The sequence below is a fragment of the Gymnodraco acuticeps genome, unplaced genomic scaffold (genome assembly GCF_902827175.1).
Source record: "Gymnodraco acuticeps unplaced genomic scaffold, fGymAcu1.1, whole genome shotgun sequence".
NCBI classification, from domain to species: domain Eukaryota; kingdom Metazoa; phylum Chordata; class Actinopteri; order Perciformes; family Bathydraconidae; genus Gymnodraco; species Gymnodraco acuticeps.
This window is the reverse complement of record NW_022989843.1, coordinates 3933584-3960129: the sequence shown is the minus strand read 5'-3', so window position 1 is coordinate 3960129 and position 26546 is coordinate 3933584. Positions and strand designations below refer to the sequence as shown.

Genomic DNA, 26546 nt, shown 5'->3' with positions numbered 1-26546 from the left:
AACAAGATTACAATCTTGGACATGAATACTCTGACAGGGTTCAAAGCCCCTTGAAAACTGGAGGCATAAGAGTGTGTTCTGGCAGTGCTACTGAATGGAAAATCAAACACAAAAACAGCTGCTGGATTACAGAGGGCAGGTTGAATTGAGGTGAAGATGAGTCACTCTTTGCAGTAATATGCGCTCAGTGCCGTGTCGTTACCTGTATGAGTTGTGGTTTGAATGCTCTCTGTGCGGAGAGCTGGGGTCAAACACATCTTCATATTGATCATCATCTTCCTCTTCATCTTGACTGTCCTGGCTCTCCTCCGAGTCGTATTCAATTTGGTTTTCTGATTGTGGCAGTGAAGGCTAAAAGACAGAAGAACGTGAAACTAAAATTAAGATAGAGGCAAATGGTTTTGGCTAAACTAAATGATCCAAAGAAAAGAAGAAATATGCTTCCTATCTTGCTGTTGCTTACCTGGTTTACTACTGGTCAGTTGTACAACATGTTAAAGGTCGATATGGTAGATACAAATTATAAACGCCCAGTCTATATAAATATTAATTATAACCAAAATACTGTCAAAATATAATGACGTTGTTAGACATTAACCACGTATTTGATTTATTTCGTAATAAAATATAATACACTCCGTGGTTATGACAAGGCCACGTTTTACTAGCTTTGGGGTTTGTTCTCGATCTTCTTGATTACCTTGGTGATAAAGTAATCCCAAATGCTGAGCTCTGGAGGGATAAAGCGTTCTTTAAAGATGGAGGTAGCTTCCTGTTTCACTACAGGGCTGTGCTTGGGACTGGATGGGCCCTCACGCTCTATCCCCGACTCGTCCTTGGATCCGCTGCGTGAGGACAGGAGTCTGAACCGCCTGGACTTCCTGTCTGAGCCGCTTGGTGAGGCTGGGGTGTCGAGAGACAGGATGTTTGTTAATTTGCTGTATCTATGATTTCAGCTGCAATTCCACCTCAACCAACTTGTGCATTTACAAATGATATACAATACAAATAACAAGCCTACTTTCTATCATGGCTTATGATAATGACATTAGCTTTAGATGTTGAAATGTAAATATGTACAAGAAAAGTAGTTTGTTGTAGACATTTGGTCAAATAGGCAGAAGGTATAGTAGGTTAGGTTTCCTGCCAACCATGAGAGTGTGAGGGAAACAGCTCCCACACTAATAGGTTCATGGATTTCACTTTGACCTACAGACAAGAACCCGATTAATTTAGCAGGACTGATTTGATTTAGCTGCTGGGTCACCTCCAGAAAAACCCTCACAGAGAGACAGTCACTAAGGAAGACTGTGAGAAGGAAAACTAGATCAGATCCTTTCCAACCTGGTGGCGGTGTTCTTGTGAGGCTGGTGGGTTTCTCTATGACAGGGGTCCGAGCGCCTCCTCCGAACACCGACACCCAAAGCTGGCTGTTGAGAGGGTGGGCCACGATGCGGAACAGCTCGTTGCTTGAGTGAGTGGCCATGCCGTGAACAAATAGACTGAGGAAGACAGCAGTCACGATCTCACAGAGCAGCACAGCTAAGCCTGGCTGGCTCTCCTCGCCTGCCGAGCTCAACAGGCGAATCAGGGAGGCGATACCTGGAGAGAAGCAAGGGAGGCGGAGCAGTGGGGAAGGAGAAGGAACAGCTTTTAATAAATACTTTCAATGGGTAAACAAAAAATACTACATTATTTAAAAATAGCTGACCAAAGATATTGAGCTAACTGAATAAAATATCCAATGCACAAAGATGCAAAAAACGTCAACAAGACCCAATTTGCCTTTAAAATGAGGGAAAGCAGAATGTAAAGCCAAATGTACAGTATGTCCACTTATTGATCAATTCATTAAAAGGATTATTCAAAAGAGAAGGCTGTTGATTTAGTTTCAGTTGCCAGACAAAAACCAGCAAACAAAGGGACACAGTTGTGTTTTTTTTATATATATATATATATATATATATCAGCTAAATGCAATGTAATATATATATATATATATAATATATATATATATATTATATATATATATATATAAATATGTTAAATGTGCAATAAACCAAACATTTTCATTAATACTTTAGCAAAAAAAAAGGCAATACTAATGATTTCCTTTTGCAAACAAATGCCACTACATAAAAAGGAAAAGACAACAATGAATTGATCTTTCTAACAGGCGTGAGCCACATCGCTGCACTGGGTGGCATCTTCATTTATTTGAATGAACATAAGCAGTGTAGTTTATTTGATCAATCTAAAATAAACCATCTTGATGCTGTACACTCAAACTACTCGTCTGCAAACGCAATGTGTGCTCATGTTCTTTTTTAAATGTTCTTATTATCAAACTTTACATATTCACTATAAATGGCAGTTATAAGGCAGTTAATAAGTACTACTGACAGTTGGACGAATACATTGTTCGTTTGGGTCTTTTACTTGTTTAAGATAGAGAGGAGGAGGCAAATCCTACTTTGATTGAGCTAAGTATCATTGGTGTTTTTAATTTTTACTTTTGTTGTTTAGCCCCTCATGCTATAATCATGTGTATTTTCTCCATTCCTGTTCATGTGTCTTCTCGCAATTATCACTGGCCCCGTGTATCTCGTAATCGATATAACCGGCCTGCTCTCGTCTATCCCACGTGCTCCACTGAGATCCAACATCTAGTTTCAGGTGGCCTGTGGAACTGCCAGTCAGCTGTTCCTAAGGCTGACTTCATCTCTGGCTACACCTCCCTGCAGTCTCTGGATTTCCTTGCTCTCACTGAGACCTGGATTACTCCATCCAACACATCCACCCCAGCAGCTCTCTCCACTGCATATTCCTTCTCCCATACACCCAGACCCACTGGCAGAGGAGGTGGCACTGGTCTCCTGCTCTCTCCCAAATGGAGCTTTTCCCTCTTCAAGCTACCTAACTTTACTCCTTCCACCTTTGAGTTCCATGCCGTCACAGTAACCCATCCTATACAGTTAACCATTGTTGTTCTCTACCGTCCACCAGGCGCCTTGGGGGACTTCTTGGAGGAATTAGATCATCTCCTCTCACACATCCCTGAAACTGGCCCTCCCGCTGTACTTCTCGGAGACTTCAACCTCCAGATGGGGAAGATAGACGAACTAACATCTCTGTTAACCGCCTTTGCTTTCTCACTCTCTCCGTCCCCACCGACTCATAAAGCTGGCAATGTCCTTGATCTCATATTCTCAAGGAACTGCGCTACTTCTAACCTCTCTGTAAACCCGCTCCACACATCCGATCACTTCTTCATTTCATTCTCTCTATCCCTTTCCAAACATAACAAACTAATCTCTTCCCATCCTACACTTGTCCGCCGTAACCTTCGCTCCCTCTCTCCCTCTACCTTTGCCTCGTCGGTGCTCTCAGCCCTCCCTTCCTCTGATTCGTTCCATCTACTGCCTCCAAACTCTGCTGCAGAAACTCTCCTCTCTACTCTCTCATCCACTCTGGACTCGCTCTGTCCTCTGACATCTCGGCAGGCTCGTCAGTCCCCTCCTGCTCCCTGGCTAAATGATGCATTGCGTGCTAATAGAAACCGTCCTTAGGGCAGCAGAGCGGAAATGGTGGAAATCCAAACACCCGTGACGACCTCCTAACCTATCAAGCTCTCCTCTCCTCTTTCTCTGCTTCGATCTCTCAGGCAAAAGCACTTTCTTTCAAGATAAGATCCAATCTTCCTATTCCAATCCTAAAAAACTATTTTTCCATCTTCTCCACCCTCTTGGACCCTCCAAAAGCTCCTCCCCCTCCTCACTTCTGTCAAGCGACTTTGTTACCCACTTTGAAAAAAAGGTTAATGATATTCGCTCTTCTTTTTCTGACTCACCTTTACTCACCGCTGGGTCACCAGACCTTCCTTCCACCAACACACTAACCTCCTTTTCCCCTCTCTCTCCAAGTGAGGTGCTTACCCTCATTACCTCTGCCCGCCCTACCACCTGTCCTCTGGACCCTATCCCTTCAAACCTCCTTCAGACTATCGCTCCTGATATTCTACCGTTTCTCACCCATTTCATCAACACTTCTCTAACTTCTGGTCACTTTCCAAACAGTCTCAGGAGGCAAGAGTAAACCCTCTCCTAAAGAAACCCACTCTCAACCCGTCTGATGTTATAAACTACAGGCCTGTCTCTCTCCTCCCGTTCCTGTCTAAATCACTTGAACGCGCTGTCTTTAAACAACTCTCCTGTTATCTCAATCAGAACAACCTTCTGGATCCGCACCAGTCTGGTTTCAAGGCAGGTCACTCCACAGAAACTGCTCTCATTGCTGTCACGGAGGAACTGCACACTGCCAAAACTGCATCCCTCTCCTCTGTCATCATCCTGTTGGACCTGTCTGCTGCATTCGGACACGGTGAATCATCAGATCCTCCTTCGCACTCTCCAAAAACTTGGAGTTTCAGGCTCTGCACTTTCCCTCCTCACCTCATACCTGAAAGACCGTACCTACAGGGTGACTTGGGAGAGGGTCTGAGTCCGACCCTTGTCAATTAACTACGGGGGTCCCTCAGGGCTCTGTTCTTGGTCCCCTCCTCTTCTCCTTGTACACAAACTCGCTCAGATCAGTCATTAGCCCGCATGGTTTTTCTTACCACTGCTACGCTGACGACACCCAATTAATTCTGTCCTTTCCCCGCTCAGAGACCCAGGTCGTCGCACGCATCTCTGCCTGTCTAGCTGACATCTCTCAGTGGATGTCTGCTCACCACCTCAAGCTCAACCTTGACAAGACTGAGCTGCTCTTCCTCCCGGGAAAAGATTGTCCAACTCTTGACCTGACAATCAACATCGGCACCTCAGTTGTTTCCCCGACTCAGACTGCAAGGAATCTGGGTGTGACCCTAGATAACAACCTGTCCTTCACTGCAAACATCGCTGCTACAAACCCGCTGCTGCAGATACACGCTTTACAACATCAGGAAGATACGTCCCCAGCTGACTCAGAAAGCGACTCAGGTTCTGGTCCAGGCTCTCGTCATCTCACGCCTAGACTACTGCAACTCCCTCCTGGCTGGTCTACCTGCATGTGCCATCCGACCTCTGCAGCTCATCCAGAATGCAGCGGCTCGTCTGGTTTTCAACCTTCCTAAATTCTCCCACACCACTCCGCTCCTCCGCTCCCTTCACTGGCTTCCGGTAACTGCTAGAATCCTCTTCAAGGACACTGGTACTTGCTTACCGTGCTGCGAATGGATCTGGCCCTTCCTACATCCAGGACATGGTTAAACCGTACACCCCAGCGCGTGCACTACGCTCTGCATCAGCCAAACGACTCGTTGCGCCCTCGCTGCGAGGGGGACCCAAGTTCCCATCGGCGAAAACACGTGGGTTTGCTATCCTGGCTCCAAGATGGTGGAATGAGCTCCCCATTGACATCAGGACGGCAGATAGCTTGCACATCTTCCGGCGCAAACTGAAAACTCATCTCTTTCGACTCCACTTCGAGCGTTAGAACGATTAACGAAGCACTTTTATACTAATAAAGGACTGGATTACCTAAAGCCAGTTGAGTAGCACTTGAAATGTTTGGCTCTATGAAACCTGATATACTTATATGATTCTGTTTTCTTCAAGGTTGTGTCTTCCTGGTCGAATGTACTTATTGTAAGTCGCTTTGGACAAAAGCGTCAGCTAATGTAATGTAATGTAATGTAATAGAGAAATATGCTTTTCTCTTTTAACGCTGGTTAAGCTGAGGTTAGTGTTGGCTGAATTACCTGGCCACTGAGCGGGGGGGGTGTTGGGCTGAACGGACTCGTCCATGCTGACGGTTCGGGCAGGCTGCTTCTGAGACAGCAAAAACACTCTGATACACGATTCCTGTGAAGTGGTTCACGTGGCTGAGGGAGACAAAAGAAAGCAAGCACACAAGACAGTATGAGGACACATATTAAACATTCAATGTTTGACTGAAAAGTGGAATTTCAAATATGCATTTTAGTGGTGTAAATATATAAAATGTCTAAAAGTTTTAACTTTGATCTGAATTCAGGGATGATGTTTTCAAATTTAGAGTCAACAAGCTCTGTTCTGTCAAGATATGAAATACTAATGGCTTTATCTCCGGCTAGCGACCCATCTATGCTGTTTGGTGGTAGAGAAGAAAAAGCTTTCTGATGACGGAAGATTCAGTACTCAATTTCTCACGTCAAGTTGCTTTTCAACTAGTGCACACACAAAAACCTTGGATTCTTGCAGAAGAAATACAACAGGGAATATGCGATGTATAACACGGCAGAGAGTCTATTAAAGGTGGGGTATGTCATTTATTTCAGAAACACTTTTTGTTATATTCCATGGAATGCTCTTCACATCCCGATAGCAATGAATAAATTAAATGCTTTGACAATAAATACATAAAAAAAATTTCATCTGTGGAAGCCGTGGCGCAGTAAAAAGCACGACCAATCATCTGAGGCTAAAATAACTGGATGGCCTACCTGCCTGTCAGCCTTGCATCTGTGCACAAACTTATCTCGTGCCCTCATTGGTCATGTGCGCGTTCGTGTGTGTTGGAGGAGGGGCTCTGTAAGGAAGTCTGAAGGAAGGGGCAGATTTTTTTCGGTTGTGTATTTTCAAATTCTAGCGCACTCGAGCTGGTTTCTCCAAAATTACCTACCCCACCTTTAAGTTTTCAACATCCAATAAATCCACTTTAAGCCTCTGCTAAAAAACATCAAACCGTTGACTCCACATCGAAAAATAATCTAAAAGACCAAGGGAACTTTATTCAGAAGAAGTGTCTGGATTTCTCAGAACAAATTTGAATCAAAAATAATTGTATGATGCAACAGAAAGCACTGCAAATGTACAGTCACAGTATCCTCTATATACTGTGACATATATGGAAGTACCAACACAATTAAACTGAATTAACATGTAAACCGACAGTAAAGAGCATGACATGTATCAAAACACTGCCAACGTGGTGGAAACTCTATTCTAAACCATAGCAACCTATATCCTGAAATACTTTTTGAAATCACACACTCTTATCCCTGCGTCTCTCTTGCACACCCAAGAGAAAGACACAGAAGCACAAGTTCAGCAATCCACTGCGTTTTTTTCGCTGAAAGAATAATGAATGTTTTCTCTAAAAACTGTCTTTTTGACACATTTTTTAATCCATACAAGCAAAACTATCTCTGGGGTCACAACACTGTTGCTTTAAAGGTCCCAGTCTGGTCAAGCATAAATAAAAATGATTGGTACAACATCAAACAGTCTGGCAGAAGCATGACAGGAAGTCACACAGCAGTAATACAAACACACGCAACCACCCATCCAAAATTAAGATCCCACTGGGTTTTTGTCAAAGTGATTGGAGTTTATAGTACATACACGTCTTAACAAACACTATGGGTAAAACATCTAATTAAAATGTACAATAAGGGTGACAAACAACACCCTTGGGAATATCATTAATCATTTTCAACACGATCACATCAGACAAGTGACCAACAAGTTCTTCTCTATCAATGTTCTAAATCACACCACCATAGCACTTTGTAAAAGCAGCCTAGGGCATGTGCTGAGACGCTGAGACGTTTCCCATAAACAAAGTCCTCTTGAAAAGCCTTTTCTACTTTATTATATTTGTAATGTTTGACTTAAGATGTGTGCATTTTCTTTTAGCTTGGTTACCAGTAGACATGTCCCTTCCCACTTTTCTCTTATTATTCTGCTCCAATAAGTTTAAACACACACAGATGCACACACACCCACACCAACACGAGGGTGCAAATCAACATCATTTTGTCTTTCAAATGCTAATGCGAAGAATAGGAAAGCTAAGTCAGATCACTCTTGATAAATAATCCAGTGTCTATAGAGCTGTTAAGGGGTTGCATCAAGGTGAATGTGGCAGGAAATTAAAAAGAATGTATCAAAGTAATCATCACTTAGGTCATATAAAGAATTCAAGAAGCTTGGTTGGAGAGAAGCTATGAAGAAGATGCACATGTTGAACTCAAACCCTTAAGAGTAAGGCTAAATGAGAGCATTGTTTCAGACCACTGGGTTCATGGGATAGGCAAACATATGTTCCCTTAAATGTGCAAAATAAGTAGATGGCTCAACAATTGCTCAGGGTTAATGATGCAATAAAGTTCACTATGAAGCTGCAGATGTAACCCCCCCCCCCCCCTGTGACATGACAGCCCAGATGCTCAATATCTTAATATCCCAGCTTGGGACTAGTGTTAATTTCGTTGACTAAAACTATGACGAAATATGTTCGTCAACGACCTTTTTTTTCCATGACGAAAACGAGACGATGACGAGACGGCAGTAAACAATAACTGCAACGAAATCATCATGCAATATCGTTGACGAAAAGTGACGAGACAAAAATGTAGTTTACTAAATAAAAACTATGCCAAAATCTCCCTTTACTTTCGATGACGAAAAATGAGGAGACTAAATATTATCAAAGATAACGTTACATGTCTGATAGTCAGTTTTTCTCCCAGCAATTCCATTTCCGGTGCTGCGGCAGGGCAGCAGCTGTGTGTGTCTGTGCTGCGCGCGGCGGTAGATTTGAATTACACCGGGCAGCGGCACACTGTGAACTGTCAGGAAGACTCGGGTCTAACTCATGGTCTAACTAACCTTATTTAACAGAAAATAAAATGGCAACAACAGGGCTTGTGAGCAGTGGTCGCACTCGCGTTAACCGAATACCCCCCCCGTCAGCGCGAGTGAGTGATAAATTGTGCACTCGACGGATAATAATGGATTATGACGGAAATGTTACGATTCTGTCCGTCAAAATGACTGACAACGAAAAAGTCTTAAAGCCACGACTGCTTGGGCGAAAGAAACAATGTGATATTTGGGCCCATTTTCGCTACAATGAGGCGGAGAAAAAAAAGCGAATGCATTGTTTCATCAGAAGGTAAGCAATGTGGCCATAACACAGCTGGTAAAAAAACACCACAAACCTGACCAGATACTCTCTGCAAAGCTTCTTAATCATTCAACCTGTGTTTTTCATCAAATAAGGACAAGATATAATCTTATTTATATATACTAAAATGACAAATTATTGGTTTTGGCTAGACTAGTTTGACTGAAATGTTCTATATAATCTGATGACTAAAAAGACTCAACCGTTTTCATTGACAAAAGGTAGACTAAAATAATTAGTTTTCTTTGACTAAAATAAGACTAAAATGCTCAGACTTTTAGTCGACTAAAACTTGACTAAATAAAAACAGGATGAAGGTGACTAAATATGACTAAAACTAAAAAGGAAATGTAACACAGGACTAAGACTAAAACTAAATAAAAAAATAGCTGACGAAATTAACACTACTTGGGACACTAACCTGTGGGTGTGTCCATCACACAGACACTGATAGATACAGGCGGACAGGGAGGCAGCCAATGTGTGCATCACGTAGATCTGAAACAAAGGGAAATCCAATGCATTAAATAAAGTTTGAAGTACACAAAAAGTCAATTAAACACAACATTTAAAAAGAACCCTGAAATGTACCTTTTATATTTGACAATTTAATTTCACAATTGTGGCCATGTTTCCTCAAAACCTCCAACATATATGTTTCATATCTGTACTGCAGATTATTATTAGTTAGTAGCCAACATATACTGTTTGATGACATCCATATATCTGCAATACGCTTATATTATCCACCCTTACCTCATTGTTGACAACATCAGGGTGTGGAGGAGAGTCCAGTGAATTGATGGTCTGTAAGATGTCATGAGCCAGGTTGGTCAGGTAGACGATGGGATTGGCCACCACCGTCTTTACGTTTGCCGTGCAGGCCATCAGGAGGGGGATGGATGTTGGTTGGCAACATGGCATCACCGCCTGCAGGGAGTCATCCTGTGGGAGGGAATCAGAGAGTAAGGTGTCTACAGGTACACCAATACAAATGCTAGTTTTGACAATGTAGATTATGTGTAACAACAACAAATATGTAAGTGTTCACAATGAAGACTCATAGCACCTATGCAAAGGGACAACTGCATAACCACAAGTCACCCTCACACCACAGTTAGCCTTAAAAGTAAGAGCAGAGATTTCAATATCAATCCTTTTTTTACAGGGTAAAAGAGACAGCTCTCAAAGGGACCGGGGATATAAGAGGTGATGCTTTGATCTGTGAAACAAAAGCCTGTTCCTGAGACAGAACAAGTCATAGACCATCTAATACTGAGAGAGTTCTATGACGTGTTTTCCAGTGCATGTGTGAATGACATTTAAAGACCTAAAAAGAAGAGATAGCAACGAAGGGGTGCCTGGTTTTGTCTGCGTTTACTCCATCCCTGAACATGACTGTGTGCAAGAATACCACAGGCTTATGTTCGTCACGCTTGATGAATCACATTCAGTTGTCACTAACCTTCCCAAACAGAAGCTCTACAGACCGAGTGAAGTTTAAACAAAAAGAAAAACACTGACATTTCCTCGACAACAATAGAGAAACTTGACAACCAATGGGACCAGAGATGGGACAACAACTGCTTTTATTTCAGAATCAAAGCAAGAGTAGACAGAACTCCCAGTGCTAGTTGACGGTTTGTTCATTCAAGAGAGTTGTTTACCTCCTGAAATTTGACTCTTCGAAAAGTAAGCCTAAGGCAAGGTCTCCCTCAGGAGCTCGGAGAAGCAGCACAACCTGCCAGCCCAGTACTCGAGAGGGGGGGGGGCAGTGCACGATGAGTGGGTCCGAGTGAGTGAGCGTGCGTTTCAGATGGTTTGATGTTCGTCTTTCTCTGATCTGTTCGAAAATACTGCAGCTCTAACATCTGTCGAGTTAGGTATGTTCAGACCAACTGACTTATAAGATTTGGTGAGGCTGCACAACCTTTATTAAGGAGAATCAGGCACGCTGTAAATGTATAACTGATCAGCCTCTTAAATGTACTTAGTGATAAGCCGTCTGTCCCTTTTATTCAGAAATATTTCATTCTTTATGATATGTTAAAAGATACAAAAACAAAAGCAGACCAGGAACAGTGAATACATTTAACATCCTATCTCAGCAAATGATTTCTGAGTGTTAAGTCAAGAATACCATATTAAGTGACTTATCGATGGAGACTAATTGTTTTATCCATTTCATCAGCAACTTAATTTATTACAGTGACATCAACGACAGAGCCGTACTAACTTTAACCGCTGAAAAGCGTCTGTCAGTGGCTGCTAGTTTGCATTTGTATTTGTAATTACCTGGTGAGACTCTTGAAGCAACAGAATGAGCTCCATGCGCACAGAGGCCAGTCCTCCTCCGTGGGAGCCATGTAGGCTGCAGTAGCTCAGAAACATCCTCAGTAGGGGCTGGTTGCTCTGCAGCCAGTGCCACCTGCTCCTCTGGATGTCAGCACGAGGGCTCCCCGGCTGGGAAATGTTTACTTTATTAGTTTCATAGTCAGATTTATCAACACCAACGTAAATAAGCCAATGTCTTCCAGCTGACAACACAGACATTAATGTGTTCTGTCAACAATGAATAAAGTAGCAGGTCTATGACATGTATTTAAATACATAGTTAGAATTGAATGTTAAGCCATTTATAATTCGATTTGCTCTTCAAACTGAAATAGAACACAATGTTCTGCAGCAGTTGAGATATCCAAGGTCAACAGTGCAACAATCTTTTCAATTTACAATTTTTCAAACTGTGTCAAGACAAACTTTTCCGCTGTGTTGCATTGATTTTTGTCATGAACATCGGACAAATCTATAAGCCTCCACTATCAACACCCACCTGTTCCTCCTCGCCCAACCCGGAGACAGACGCCCCCCCCCGGGGCAGACAGCTCTGGCAAGCAGGGCTTGTAGCTGCAGCAGCGCTGGAGAGCCACGACCTGGGTTAGAAAGATACAAAATATATATTAGGGTCAATTTGTTCTGCATACGTGGGAGAGAAAGACAAAATGTTTTACCAAATTGCAAACAGAAGAAATTCACAAGAGAAATTCACTAGAATTATTATCAATATGATGTTTATATGCACTAACAGAGAGATCAGATCTTAAAACAGTGAATTTAAAGATAAGAGAGATCTGTGGGAGTCATGGAAGTCATAACACTTTAGTTGAGTGAACTTAAGGGTGCAGCCAGACTAATGCTTTACCAAACCAGGGTTGATAAAAGTAAAATCTGTAACTACAAGGTCATCGAATCAGTTAACAAAATAAATAATGAATTTATGCTTTCTTTGCTTGGGTGTGAATATAACTTTTTGGACCAACTGAATTTCCTCCAATTGTTGCAAACCACTGAGAAAACAAACAAACAGTCAACAACAGAGACATGGGCCCTTTCTCATTTCTCTAACTCCCCTCCTCGACTCCTATCCTCAATACTTAGTCTCGCCCACAGGAGATGCGAACGGAGGAGCCGAGGAGGGGAGCCGAGGAGAGAGGAGGGGAAGCAGCAGGCGGTTAGAGAAATGAGAACTCCTCTCCTCTGAGCGGTCATTTTAAAGAGACGTCCATTAATGATGACAGGAGGCACAGCAGCCCTCTGTCTGATGGACAGATGTGTTCATGACCACTTATATATTTACTTTGATTCATTCACAGTGCGGTATAATGAGACAATAACAGGCTACACACACACACACGTATATATTTATATAAATATATACAATTTCAGAATCAAACAGAGCACTCTCATAATAACGTAACACTATCAGAGACTGGATATATCCCCCCTCCCCCCTCTCCCCTCGCTACAATGAGGAAAATAAATTACGGGCCAAAAGTTTTATTTACAAGTATTAAAAGTAAGCAGAGGACACCAAACCAACTGAGACCTGTCTGTCCGCCGTATCTACGCACTGTACAACACACACTCCTACACAACACACACAGCTCCTAACCTAAAGCATATTATCAGGCTACAGCCGTTGTGTATTTTATTATGTGAAGCACTAAATGGTCTTGGGAAAAATATCGACTCTTTGTTTGTAGATATCTACTAAACTAAAGCAAAGAAAGAGAGTAGGCCTGTTATACTGAGTGATATATATTATACACACTGCTCTGCTTTCTGCACGGACCTCACAGCTGTTCTCTCTGGAAACGTCTCGATGAGAGCAGTTAATAAATAATATCCAGGGGATGCATGCAGAGCTGTCATTGGCTGAGATAAGTCCGGCCGCGCGTCACGACTCTTTGAAACATCTCTGTTCCCGGAAATGCATCCACGAAGGAGCCGTGGAGGACCTGGAGGACCCATCAGTGTATCCTCGGTTATAGCTATAGAGAGCCTCCTCGACGCTCGATCCTCAAAGTGCATTTAGAGAAATGAGATGTCCTTCAACATGGCGCGCTGAAATTCATTTCCGGGTCACTACCGGAGGACCGAGGAGTCGAGGAGGGGGATTTGATGAAATGAGAAAGGGCCACTCGGATGCTCGGGGATTAATAAATATGTTATGTGGTTTTAACTTAACAAATATTATGGAGTTGACCTTTTAGTATGTTTAAGTGTTTAATCATGTGTGTGCCATTACCTCTCTCTCTAGCCACTGGTAGAGCTGGTAACGTAGCTTCCCTCCATCCAGTTCATAGCCCGTGGACAGTGTCCGCAGCTCATTGGTCATGATCTTCAGGCAGGCGGTGAACTTCAGCTGGGCCGCCAAGATGTCATTAGAAGGAGCGAGGAAGTCATCCTCACTCTCCTCTCCTGGCACAGTCTCCATGAGCGGCGACATGGCATCCTGCGCATCCTGAAACAAACTGCTGCCGTCTTCAGTTCTGCCGCTCTTACCATTTGTTGTTTCTTCTTCATCCTCATCTTCTTCATCATCATCTTTGTCACTCTCCCATTTCAGCTCCAGGGGCTCATCAGGATGTGCCATCGACGGCTGGCCGCTCCAGTCAAAACTCAACACTGAATCTGAGCGGCTGTTGCACAAGCTGTTCTTGTCTGACTCGTAGCCGTTCAGAGCCGACTGAGACCAGTCCTGCTCTGAACCTTGTCCATGTTTGCTCCCGACGCTGAGTTCAGCCGCGATGCCTGCACCCTCATGGTGTGGGAGTTTGGAATGCTTGCGGACTTTGGGCATCTTGGAGAGGACTTCAAGTGCCAGCATGGGGCACCCAGCCTGAAGGTGTGCGTAAGCAGCTGTGAAAAACAGTCTCCTCTCCTCCAGGCTGATGGAGTCTGCCCTGCGGCGCTCAGCGGTCAGTCCAACTTTAGCCTTCTCCGAGGAGCCAAAGTGGCGACGAAGGAGGAGTGGGTGGGTTCGAAGGTAGGTGTAAAAGTTGAAAACCTCAGGGTTACAGGCAGATACTGAAGAGGAGCCTGTCAAAGGAGCAGAACATGTTATCTGTGTTTACTGCTTTAACAAAAGTACCTGCAAAAACAAGCTGTGTTTTAGTTCGAGACAGAAATTGAGCTGTATTTTCATTGAACTTCTCAACAAATTGAGGCATCCAATCATGTAACCACTTAAACAGTGAAAAACGGCCCTCTGTGTTTACTTAAAGCCTGGTAAAGAGTGGAGATACTAGTTCAAAAACGGTCATCTTATTGAGAGCCGCTGACTGACAAAAACCATGTCTGTATGACTCATACTGAAAACCAGCAAGGACCGCACCTAATCCCTAAAGTATAGGAGCCATTTCAATTCAAGCCAATGTTTCCTGCTCTGTAAGCTTATAGGAAAGGGCTTTGAGAACATCATTAATGAAACACATGTACCACAGAGATGTGACTCTGGGACTGGTTTGGCTCCTAAGTTAAAGTGAGGTTCATATTCAGTTCAGTTATTCATCCATTCATAAGTCGTGTACATTTTTTTAAATTTAAACCGTCTCCTGTGGCGAGAAGCTGTAATTACTTTCACAATTACATATACCTAAAGTGCCAAAAATAGCTGCAAAGCTGAGCAATTTTTTGTGAAAAGTAGATTCATCCTTTCAGTGTAAAAATACATTCTGCAGTATAGTCGAACCCCCTGTGTTTTACCTGCAATGCTGCAGTTGAAAGGCCGGAAATTTGAGCATTCAAATATCTTAAAGGCTTCAGGGAGTACACACTACATCGACTCTAAGATTTCGATATTTGAAACTGTCAGATTCTACTCAAAATTCGTTTTTTTTCCATATAAGGCATTTCAAAACATTTTTTGAGTATTAGTTAAAGAGTGAAACTTTAGCATAATAAGAACAAAACACACGTTTATATTTGTTTTGAAGTTCCCCATTCTACCTAATTATACATTTGAATGGAGGAATAATAAAAGCAGAGCACTGCAGACCTACCGGTGTCACATTTGCTTTCCGTGGACCGGGAGCTGGTTCTGTCAGCAGGCTGCTCGAGGAGAGTGTCCAACGCTCTGCTGTAGTCCTCCAGGACCCAGTGAGCCATGCTACGCAGGAACGGATCCTTCTGGGCGGGAATCTGACATTTGGGGAGAATTACAATGGCTCATTATGGTTTCTGCTGTTCGTTAATTAGTAAAATGCTGGAGAGTCAAATAACACTGTACAGTTTAATGAAGATGTGCATCTTCTACAGTAAAAACACAAGCTTCAGGAGGATGTACACAAACCTGCTTGTCTTGTCCCAGAACATTTCTCCGGAGGATCTTTTTGTAGGTGGATGCCGTTTCAAACTCGGACTCATACAATCTGGAGATCACCAGTGCAAGCTGTAGGTCCTGCATTTTCTCTATACACACCTAGAGGAGGAGAAAAAGCATTTCTTCACCGACTGTTCTCATTTAAAAAAAGCTTTCCGAGCATTTCACACAGGCCTGAATTGTGTGAGATAAGCAGACAATTAATGTATATTCCGGACAAAGAAGGAATAATTAATATAAGAAGGTATAGCTTTCTGGTTTGTTTATCTGTTGAAAAGGAAAGAAAATAAGCAAACAATAATGCTAGAAATAAAGTCTCAGCGCAATGCAAAGAGTTAATAGCTGAGGTTGTTGTTCCCAACTGGTGAGGTGTGAGCTGCATTTTAATGAGACTACATCCCATCCACGGAGTCAAAGTCAATGATAGCCCTTTACCTGGGTGACACTCATTTACATAAAATGCTCCGAGAAGCTCCAGTTACTCACACAGATTAAATAATGAGACCCATTGCTTCAGGGATGTTCAAAACAGAAATGTCCTTGATGAATTAAGGGCTAAGCAAACAAGATGACCGGAGCATCCCTCTTGATATGCGAGCAAAAAGATGGAGATTTGTGTGTGTTTTTGTGGCTTAACCTAACCAGCATAAATAGCAGTAAACCTAGTACAGCTATGTCAATCGTTTAAACTACAGCTTTTCTTTTAACAACTATGCATAATGATACGCAATTGTACACATTAACAAACAAAAATGATGCAAGTATATTTTCAAGAAATGAAGGTAGTAGGTAGTGTCCCCATTCACAAGGCTTTAACAAGAATGTGTTGATGCTGGTTTATAAATGTATCAACATGCTTCTCACAAAAGCGAGATAGACAGCAACACCCAAGAGCATCAATAATTCTGCAATGTGCTAAAAGCTCTTGACAAAGAAGCCCCTGTGGGAATCTGCCGTTTCAATCATAAAAAAGGATGCCACACGCTACAGAAATACTGCAGCCAAGATCCGTTTATGTGAATGTGGTTTCTCTGCTTTTAATATTAAGCAGTCAAACACTACCCTTGACTAGGAATTATTGGAAAAAAAGACGTGCGTACAATGCTTCAGAATTGATTTAAAGGTCATGCTTATTACCCGTCCCCTTGTGTGTTATGAAGGTTTTTATGCATGTAAACCTTGTGCAGAGTCAAAACCCTCAAAGTACACCCTGTAGCGAATAAAACTCTAACACAGAAAATACCTCCCCAAAACGCCTCGTTGAAGATACGTCATTGTCCATTGTTTACTTCCTGGGTATTGTGACGTAGGAATTCCGTTACCCGGAACCAAATGGACCAATTCGTGGAGCCGTTACGTTACGCCCGCGGAGCCGTTACGTTAAGCCCCCGCTGATTGGTCCAAATTGACCAATCCACGGACTTGCTCACACACTCAGTGCAGGCAGCTCTGCTGATTTCTCCTCCCTGGCTGCAGGCTGATAACAGACAGTTGGGAAATTCTCTCTGCAGACCCATTCTCACAGCGTTTATCAACCTTTTTCTTAGTCAATATCAAGCCACACTTATTGTTTTTATAAATGGCCATGACATGGGACCTTTAACTTAAAATGAGCACTTGACTGAAAGCAGGGCTGACAAGTGGAACCCGCAGTTGAACGAAAGAAGTCTTCTTGCAAACAGTGTGTCTATTTTCCACTTGCCTCCACAGCATCCTTTAGGGAGCCGGCTAGAAGGAAGAAGGCTGCAGAATGCTGGAACCGCTGCTTCCCCAACAGAGAAAAGGCATTCTTCAGAGCTGCCTTCCTCCACCTGTCCTCACTGAAGTTGTTGCGGAAGAACTCTGTCATTTTGGCATTCCTCTGAGATCTGGAGAGAAAGACATTGTGAATTCAAAACAACAATACTTGTGTCATAGATCTTTAGTTATCCGACAGAAACAATCTTGTTTCAAAAGGCAGGGGGAAAAGATTGATTTTATATGCAATAATAACAGTTTTTCCTACCTGTACAATCCCCAGACCACTGCCTTCTTCTTCATTGCGAGGTAAAATATAGCTGCATCCAGAGGATCATTGTTTTTCTGTAAAGAAGTCTTGGCAACCTGACAACACAGAGGAAATAACACATTAAACTCAACCCTTTTTATTTTATAGAAACCTTAGCTAAATGTCATTTTCACTTACCTGATGACACTTTATTAATAAATGAAGCAATCAATATGCAGTAGATAGAGCTAACACTAATGGCCAACCTTCAAAGCCTTTATGTGACAACTTATTGGATTTTAGCATCTTTAAAAAGGATTTTTTACATAGGAGCAGTGTTTCCGCCAGACCAGGGCTGAGAGGGCATCCACCCCGAGAGCGGAAGGGGGGGATGTGTGTTTTGAATTTTGACTTGAGCCGTCCCTTATAGATACTGTCTTTTTACGTTAGTGAGCCGGATCATTTGGCTCGGCTCTCTTAAAGCGCCGGCTGTTTCGGCTCATCGTGTCTAAATCGCGCACGTTCCGTGTTGTCCTGCGGCACCTTCGATGTCGGGGAAACGATCTTCAATACTCCGAAAAGAATCCCACCAGACTCCTTTGCCCCTCCAACAGAGGGATGTCCTTGTCCTTTTCGTTATTTCAAGCGATAAAAACTCTCGATCTTCTCTCGAATTATTAATATTTGTGGACGCCCTCGGCTCGAGTTCAGGGCGTCCCGAGCTGAATAAGGGCGTCAAATGACGGCAAGACGCCCCCCTGGCGGAAACGCTGCATAGGAGAGAAGAATGCATCTGATGCACTTGCGTCTAGACAGGGGACAAACGGCAGAGACACCTGAGAGATCTCTACTGAGTACATTCATTAGTTAACTACTGTCACTGGACGCCTCACCTTCTCTATACACTTGCGTAACTTGTTGGTGCTGCGCAGCCACCAGCCCACGCCCATGGAGCGCAGCTCCGGCCAGGTGAGCTCTCCCTTCTGTAGAGCAGGCAGCATGTTCAGCAGCTCCTCCTCAGCCTCGGAGTGGAAGGCCCAGGCATAATGACATGTCGACAGGCCTGAAGAGAGAAGGGAAAAAATTAAAGAATGGAAAAGGGAGAAGATTCTGTATTTCATAGGTAGAGCATCAACACTGTTTAGTGAGTAAAAGCAGATGTGCAGTATATACTAAAAGCAGTGAGTTGCATCATCCAGCTGCAATGTTGTGCAAGGGGCCATTGAGAATTGACATCGTAGTGTACAGCGATGAAGTGCCTCTTGTTCACCTTTTTTGCTTAGACATTTACTGTCAAAGATCTACAATGGAGACATCAGTAACCTCCTATGCCTAGCTTTAGAGTTCTTTATAGAAATACCTCTGATACCTAGGTGGACCCCTGAAAGGCGCTATAGAAATCGAAGCTATTATTATTATTATTATTATTATATATATCCAAAAGTAGTGTGCAGGGAGACAAATCTTCAGGCAGCTACCTTGAAACTAAAATTAAGTCTTGCAAAATTGTACAAGGGGAAAATATGATAAAGACATTTTAGACAATATTTGCCAATTTTGAGGAACATAAATATAGTTCTTGTTGGATTAGAACATGTATATTTCTATTAGTTTTGCCCTGTACAATGAGTTGAATGTAGTGTGTGTCAGCTATGAAATGCCCCCAATGAAAGCTATTTGAAACCCACTTCCCACGTTACCTTGCCGTAGCAGCTGTGCCCGGTGTGCTGGAGGCAGCGAGGTAGAGAGGAAGGTGTGGAGTCTGACGGCCAGCAGGAACTTCAGACCGCACTCATCCAGCGTCTCACCACCTGGTCAATCAGACAGACAGCTCTTATTACAACCTCTAAACATGATGTTGTGAAGCACTTATCTTCTGCGGGTCTATCTATTTCAAGAGGCCTTATTTGTTGTGTCATTTTCCTGAAGTACCTTTACTCTTGCCTTGGCTGTCCTTGAGGTCTGTGCTTGTGGTGGCGATGGTGTCGGCCAGCGCCATGAGAGACATCTGCTCCATACGGGTCAGTCCGGGCAAACTGGAATGCAGGAGGTGACTGGACAGAACCTGAGCATGCTCTGGACCGAAGAATGTCGGACTGTACTGCGACAGGTCAATAACCTACAGATAGGAAATAAGACGGGACAGTCTGTAAAATGATTGGAATTGCATTTTTTATTTGTTTCATAAAATAGAGAGGGACAGGAAATAAGGATAAAACATGGCTGAAACTCAAAACAAATGTAATGTATTGAATATACAAGCTTTTCTAAATGTGTAAATCTTTTGGCAATATCTAGAGACCTAGCCATCACAAGGATAGATTTTGTATGCATTAGCTAGGGCTGTCGTGGGCTTTTAAGGCAGCAGTATGTATAAAATGAAACTTGACATGCGCAATTATGCATATCTATGCTTTTAAACTCAAGTACCAAAAGAGCCAAAAATGTTGCTGTCCACTCTCATTTAAAAAAATATCTTTAACCAGGCATAAGTCAACAGAAACGGACCTTGTTTCCCATTTCCTCTTGATCATCTTCCAGAGGGTCCAGGTCCACGATGCTGGGCGCTTGAAAGAGCTCATCATAGACATCAGGGTGACTAGAACCGTGCCCACTGTCTCCACTCACACTGCCCACTTTATCTGTAGGTGGACACAAGACCGAGATACATTACACAAGATATGCATTTCATAAGAGTAGATTGTCATAAAATAGCAAAGAGCAGGACTCTCACCAAAGAGTGGGATATTATTCTCAGTCTCTTACACTTTGAGGATAATTATTATTATTATTATTATTATTATTAAACCACAAGTTGAACCCTCACCAGGTTTTGGTGACGTGTCCTCATCATCGGCTGCCAGAAGGGCGTAGAGAGGCAGCGGAGGGATGGAGCTTATCTCTGTGTAGTCAGGGGGGGAGTTCTCTGCTTTGCTGAACATTTTGGAGTCTCTGGCCGTGCTGCCTCCGGCGCTGATGGTTCGAGAGCGCAGGCGTTTCTCAGGGTTGGTCGTACTGTCTTTAAGAGCCACAATTTCTCCAGCAATGCATTTCACCAGATGGGACAGGATGGCTTTGGCACGGTGAACCTTAGACAGACAGATGATGTGACAATATATATTTAAAATTATAAGTCACAACAAAGGGTGAAAATCTGAATTTTTCATTATTTTGTCAAATGTTTAAGTTTGCGTTATTTCTGCTTCACACCTTATGAAATGTAATAAACTGATAAAACTGAGCCGAGTGATTTTATGGAAGGAAATCATCAGAAGAAAAGATAAGACATTAGTTAAGTAATTTCTTTAACGTACCCTCCCGAGATCCATGAGCTCCAGCAGCTGTACAGGGTGGTACTGGGGCAGAGTGGGAAAGAGTTGGTGAGCTGCTTCAAAAAGCCCAGAATCTTCCTTCTCCAGCGGCAGGTCGTAAGCTGTTCTCTTCCCACTGAGTTTCTGAGCAAGACTCATCATGGATCTCGTCAGGGCCCTTTTTGGAAGGGGCAGTGTAGACATGGGGGCCCCAGAGCTGAGCCCCTCCTCCTGGCTCTGTCTGACGGCAGAGATGATGGAGGAGACGCTGCTGCTCATGTCTGTGTCCTGGGCAACGCTGGCTTTGAGTGGGGCCGGGGGCTGCCACTGGGAGTAGACGTGCATCTCACAGTCCATGCCTACTACCAAAATGCCATCTCTCACCCAGGAGAGGGACACAGGAATGGGTAAGGAGCCTTCCACAGAGGAGACCAGATTGACTGAGCGCAGTAGAACCAGACGGGACGAGCTCAGGTCTCTACCGGCCTCTGATGACAAACCCAGTTCTGGAGGTTTCCCAGAGAGACGGCCGTACATATAAATCTTCGTGCCGATACCAACAGTGAGGACATGTGACCCGTCTTCTTGCGAGACCCAGTCCAAATGAACCAGGCTCGCACTACTAGAGGCAGGACAGTACTGGTTAGGTATAGGACAGTCCATGGCACCTGGGATATTGGCACTCTCTGTGCTGTCCAGGACTATGGTCTGCTCTAGAATCCACTGTGAGCCACCAGTGGACTCGCACTGAAAGATGCTGATGTGGACCAATGGCTCATTGGTGTTTGCTTGGTTGGGGCTGGGGGTGAGATTTGGGCTATGCTGTACAGTCACAGTTGGGGTCATGTGGGTGTTGATACTGTTTATAAAAGGGGAGCAGGCCAGAGTAGGAGGACAAGTCAAAAGTCCCTGAGAGTTCAGGTAAGGTGTTGAGTTGAGAGGGGAGTTTGGTGTCTGCCTGTAGGCGACAGCGATCCGTCCCGAGTGGCAGCAGCTCACCTCTATGGGATGACCTTGCACGCTCACTGCGCTGCTGTTAGGAAGCATTCCCTCCACCAGCAGAGGCCACTCTTCCCACTGGTACACCAGGTTGTTCATACTTGAAGGCTCCATGACTGTACACCTCCAGAAACGCACCTTTCCATCTGAACAGGAAGTAGCGAGCAGGTAAGGCAGACGATCAGCTGGCAGAGAGCATGATGCGCTCAGGTGACCTGCAAAGAAGAACATTGTTATTCTGCATGAAGTTTTAATTACAAAATGTAATTTGCTTTCAGACTATAACTTCTGTGAAGTTTTTCAGTTTCAAAAAGGTTTAGTTAGGCTATAGGCTGTGCAGATAGCAACATTAAAACAGTTTATAAACTGTCTAAATGTATATAGGACTGAGGCGATTGCATGGTTAGAAAAAGCCTGTGTATTGGATATTTTGTGGGCTTTCTGGACAGAGTTGAAAATCATCATTCATGTGAAGTTAACTTTAAAAAAAAAAATCCAAGCACTGTATAAATTGCGGAAAAATATCCCCATGTTTGTCAGTATGAAAAATATTTAATAGTTACAAAACAGAAAAAACATCTTTCTGGCTCAATAGCTCTTTCTTAGTCAGAATGTCAATATGTTTGCGAGAAGGTTATTCAGGTCAATGTTTTCAATCACTTTCTAACTAAAGGACAATTTCTTTAGAAATGAAGTTCCCCTGGCAACAACAAATGTGCACCTTACTCAATACTGGTGTCTGTAAATGCCTAAAAAAGCTGCTAAGTGTCCACATCTGTGCTCGGCTATTATACTGGCTTAACTGCATCTTGTTTTATTTATTACAAATGATCACAATACTGCAACTACTATAATTAATAATCACTGTGGTCCTGCATTTTGTCATACTTAAAAGCCTTGTGTTGTGCTCAGGGTCTGTGTGCTCGAAACTGCATGTCACTACAAGGTGCTGTTCACAGACTTGTGTATTACGTGCACGAGTGAGTGTCCTCATTGTCCCTCACCTGCTGAAGGTGTCACACTGATGGCCTCCACCCCTTCTGGCAGAGCCATCTCTTGGCTGTAGAGCCTGTGTGTTGTGAGGCTGAGGCGACAGGCACTCTGCAGATTTGAAGTGCAGGGTTTACTCTTCTGAGGTACTGGAGAACCGACCGTGTCAAAGCTAAACGTAGAGCTGTTCATATCAGAAGCTGAGCTGGAATCGTTCTTCGTCAAGGTCTCTTCTGTGGGGAAAAGGAATTAATCGATTCAATTTACTTTTTGACAGACGCTGCATTAGAGTCATTATTTTCATTTGAATATAAATATATATTGTAGGATGTTCATAAACTATTACAAATGATGCCTGGTCAGTCCAAAAATAACACAATTCAAAACTTTACAACTTCACATTAGTGGGACACTGCTTAATAATGTACAATATCAATTTGTCAGGCTTCCCGTTCTTTGAGAAAAACGGTTGTTTAGCCTGTCTTACTTATTTCACAGTGATAAGAACATTTTCCCATACCCTGTAGAGTATTTTGTTTAAAGTACCCACCCGTGGTGATGGGTCGGGCAGCGAGATGGAGATGCCACATGTGGAGGAGCGAGCGACCTGTCGGGGTCAATTCGACCACAACAAGGAAGAAACGTGCAGAGAAGGCTGTATCGCTTGAGGCTGCAGGGGAAACACAGAGAATATGAATGAACAGTGCCACTGTGAATGTGTTTGAAGGTGGTGCAAATACTAAACCTTTATGATAGACATTTTTAAGTGGAAAAACACTATTCTGTCTGTACCAGTGTGAGGGGAATCAGGAGTTTCCTGTGTGTCCTCCGTTCTCTCACTGCCGAGGATCAGATCCTCCTCAAACACATGAAGAAGCTGGGTCTGCTTCCCCTGCTGTAAAGAATAACAGTAGATATTATTAAGCTACAATGTACAGGCAAACTGACACTCAGCTGTGTTAGCGTTACACAAACACATTCACGGACAAACATGTACAGAAGGAAAACTGCCTCCTAACCAGTTTCATCATGGTTGACCTTTCACGGAGATTCAGAAGTCTACTGGAGACTGTTTTATCCTACCAATGGTCTTTATTAAAGTATAGCTTTTACATATATTAGAGTTAATATGTTCTGTATGTCAGAGGGGAAGTTTCCATTAATATCCTTTTAATGAAGATGTTTACAGTCTCTTTACTGTAAGACAGATCAGAGTGAGAGAAAGGGAAGGTTCTTTAATTACACTCCACTTTTCTTTATGTATACTCACAAAGTCCGTAATGGCATCCAGCTCTATAATACACCCTGGTTTTGCTGTGGATTGCTGACTGATGATGTTGAATACCTCCCCGACATATTTCTAAAGAGAAACACATATTAACATTGACACATCATTAGGGCATGTTCAAATAGGGAGCCAAATGAGAAAAACCATTCAAATGAATAATGAAAAGAAAGGTTTCTATTAACATTGCTGTGCTTGATAACAAGTTAATGGTAATAGCCAGAGCAAGCTGTTTATATGTTATGCAAAAAGAAACAAATATAAAACGACTAAATAAATACATCATAAAAAAATAAAATAATCAACCATTATTTCTTAGGGCTTCAACTCTGCTGTATTGGGTTAGAAGTATTTTCATCTCATTTCTCACATTATTAAATGTGATCCTGTGTAACGATTAACTCAAGTCGGCAAACATTAACACTCCTTAGACTTAGACAAGACTGCAAATTAGCTTTATTTTATTACCTCCAGGGTTTCCCCACACATAGACTATACTTGGGCGGGCCGCCCAGGTATATTAACGGCCGCCCAGGTATATTAACGGCCGCCCAAGTATATTTCGCGACCCATTTAGGTTTTTTTTCATAATTTTTTTTTAATATACATTTTTTTTTTATTCGTCCGTGACCACGACGCCATCTGCGATCGATTAACTTGTGGACAATGATCCCTCGCTCCCTTGCCCTGATCTCGCCTCCTTCTGGCCTGTTAAGTGGCCTGCCTCACACAGGGTGACTGGCTGTCCACATGATGTGGCCTGCCGACATGGCCACTGTCATACAGATCATAAATCAAAGCCCTTGATTGGTCTCTGTGTGTCATTCAAGCTCGGGATAACCTCAGCTCAGGTGAGGTAAAGGACTCTCTGAGTGTTTAGATAGTTAACTTAGTCTAAGTTCTCAGTGGGTCTCAAACGGTGTGGTCACCATTTATGTAAACACATATTTCCATTTGAGAGGGTAGTGATTGGTCTAATGGATAGTGAGGTGGGCTGAAGATCGGAAGGCTGTGAGTTCAAATCCCGCCTGGAACACCACCAACAGTGTGCCCTTGAGTAAGGCACTTAGCCCTTAGTTACTCCAGGGAGAATGTCCCTGTAATCGGTCATTATAAGTCGCTTTGGATAAAAGCGTCAGCTAAATTAAATGTAATGTGATTAGTAAAATATACATGAATAAATAAATAAAAAGTTAACTAGGTGAAAAAAGGTAAGATACACTTTTAAAACTTGTTGAGAGAAAACTAGTCTTTGCTGCTGCCTCAAAGAGGAGCAGGGGGAGAGGAGGGAGACAGGGGAGACAGGAGAGGCTGGTTCAGGAGCACAGACACACTCAAAACTATAAATGAACCAAAAATAAATGAATAAACAAGTTTCAGTGTTTTTTTCATATTGGAAATGGTATGTTATTGGTTATGGCCATGATTTTATGATTATTGAAATGTATACAGTTCTGTTTCATATAGGTGTTTCCATAGATCTAGTCTCTTTATTTTCCCCTCAAAATGCACCAGATTGATGCATTTAACTCAAATAAAAAATTAAATCTTACCGCCCCTGGACCCCCCTAGAGGATTTGAGGTCGACCCCCACTAAAAATCACATCGATAGGTTCCTAAATATAATAATATTTATTAATTAATTTTTTTAAATAGTAACCCATTTCCATATGTTCATGTGTGGGTAGTAGATTTAAACTATAGGGCTATCATTATGGGCCCTGCCTGTACCTGTTCGCTCTGCCATCGCGTGAAGGGTCTGCTAACAAGCGACCAACAGAAAGGTTAATGTTGTTGTTGTTGCACGTCACCTCAACCCCCCCCCCCCCCCCCGCTACCACCACCCCCCCCAAGTATATTTCAGATCTGTGGGAAACACTTTAAAAAGGTCCTAGGGGAAATACTGATTTGCTGAACATACACTGCAGAGACTTGTTTGAGGACTTACTGATATCTCAGGATTGGAGAGCTCACTCAGGAGTTTCTTAGCTTCGATAACAGCCTGATACAGCCGGAGTGAGTGGCCGTCACTCGCCACGAAGCAGGCGCTGGGAGAGTTACAGTACACACCTAAAGAGAGTAAGACGGTGTTTTCAACAAATAAAATATAGAACAATTAGGTACAGTTCATTTAACAAAGAAGCAAATATTGTATATATCAAAGACTGTTGTTCTAAAGTTTTAAAGACTATATCCAATCCAGCAACAATGTTTTTAGTGGGATATTATTTAAAATGTAAAAGCCTTCATGGATTTCATTGAGTTGTTTTCAAAGGAGCCTTTTATTTATGCACAAATGAGGGTACAAAAACTGATCTGAACAAATGATATCTATATGGATTTAATGTCCCAAAGCATATTTCAGCAAAAGATAAT

At 42.8% G+C, this 26546-nt stretch overlaps 1 protein-coding gene across 1 annotated transcript in view; it reads right to left on the bottom strand.

Annotated features, from left to right (window-relative positions):
• The window catches only part of LOC117560869 (dmX-like protein 1), a 58663-nt gene that overhangs the window by 17551 nt on the left and 14566 nt on the right, over positions 1–26546 (bottom strand). The window contains 26 exon segments of the mRNA XM_034237964.1: positions 203–351; positions 701–903; positions 1345–1602; positions 5744–5825; positions 5827–5866; positions 9356–9432; positions 9691–9879; positions 11230–11397; positions 11768–11797; positions 11799–11867; positions 13523–14316; positions 15279–15417; positions 15569–15697; positions 17301–17466; positions 17604–17701; positions 18479–18648; positions 19286–19396; positions 19518–19704; positions 20094–20227; positions 20413–20674; positions 20900–22110; positions 22900–23118; positions 23436–23555; positions 23678–23780; positions 24156–24245; positions 26119–26240. Coding sequence (XP_034093855.1) covers positions 203–351; positions 701–903; positions 1345–1602; positions 5744–5825; positions 5827–5866; positions 9356–9432; positions 9691–9879; positions 11230–11397; positions 11768–11797; positions 11799–11867; positions 13523–14316; positions 15279–15417; positions 15569–15697; positions 17301–17466; positions 17604–17701; positions 18479–18648; positions 19286–19396; positions 19518–19704; positions 20094–20227; positions 20413–20674; positions 20900–22110; positions 22900–23118; positions 23436–23555; positions 23678–23780; positions 24156–24245; positions 26119–26240 — 5320 coding nt within the window.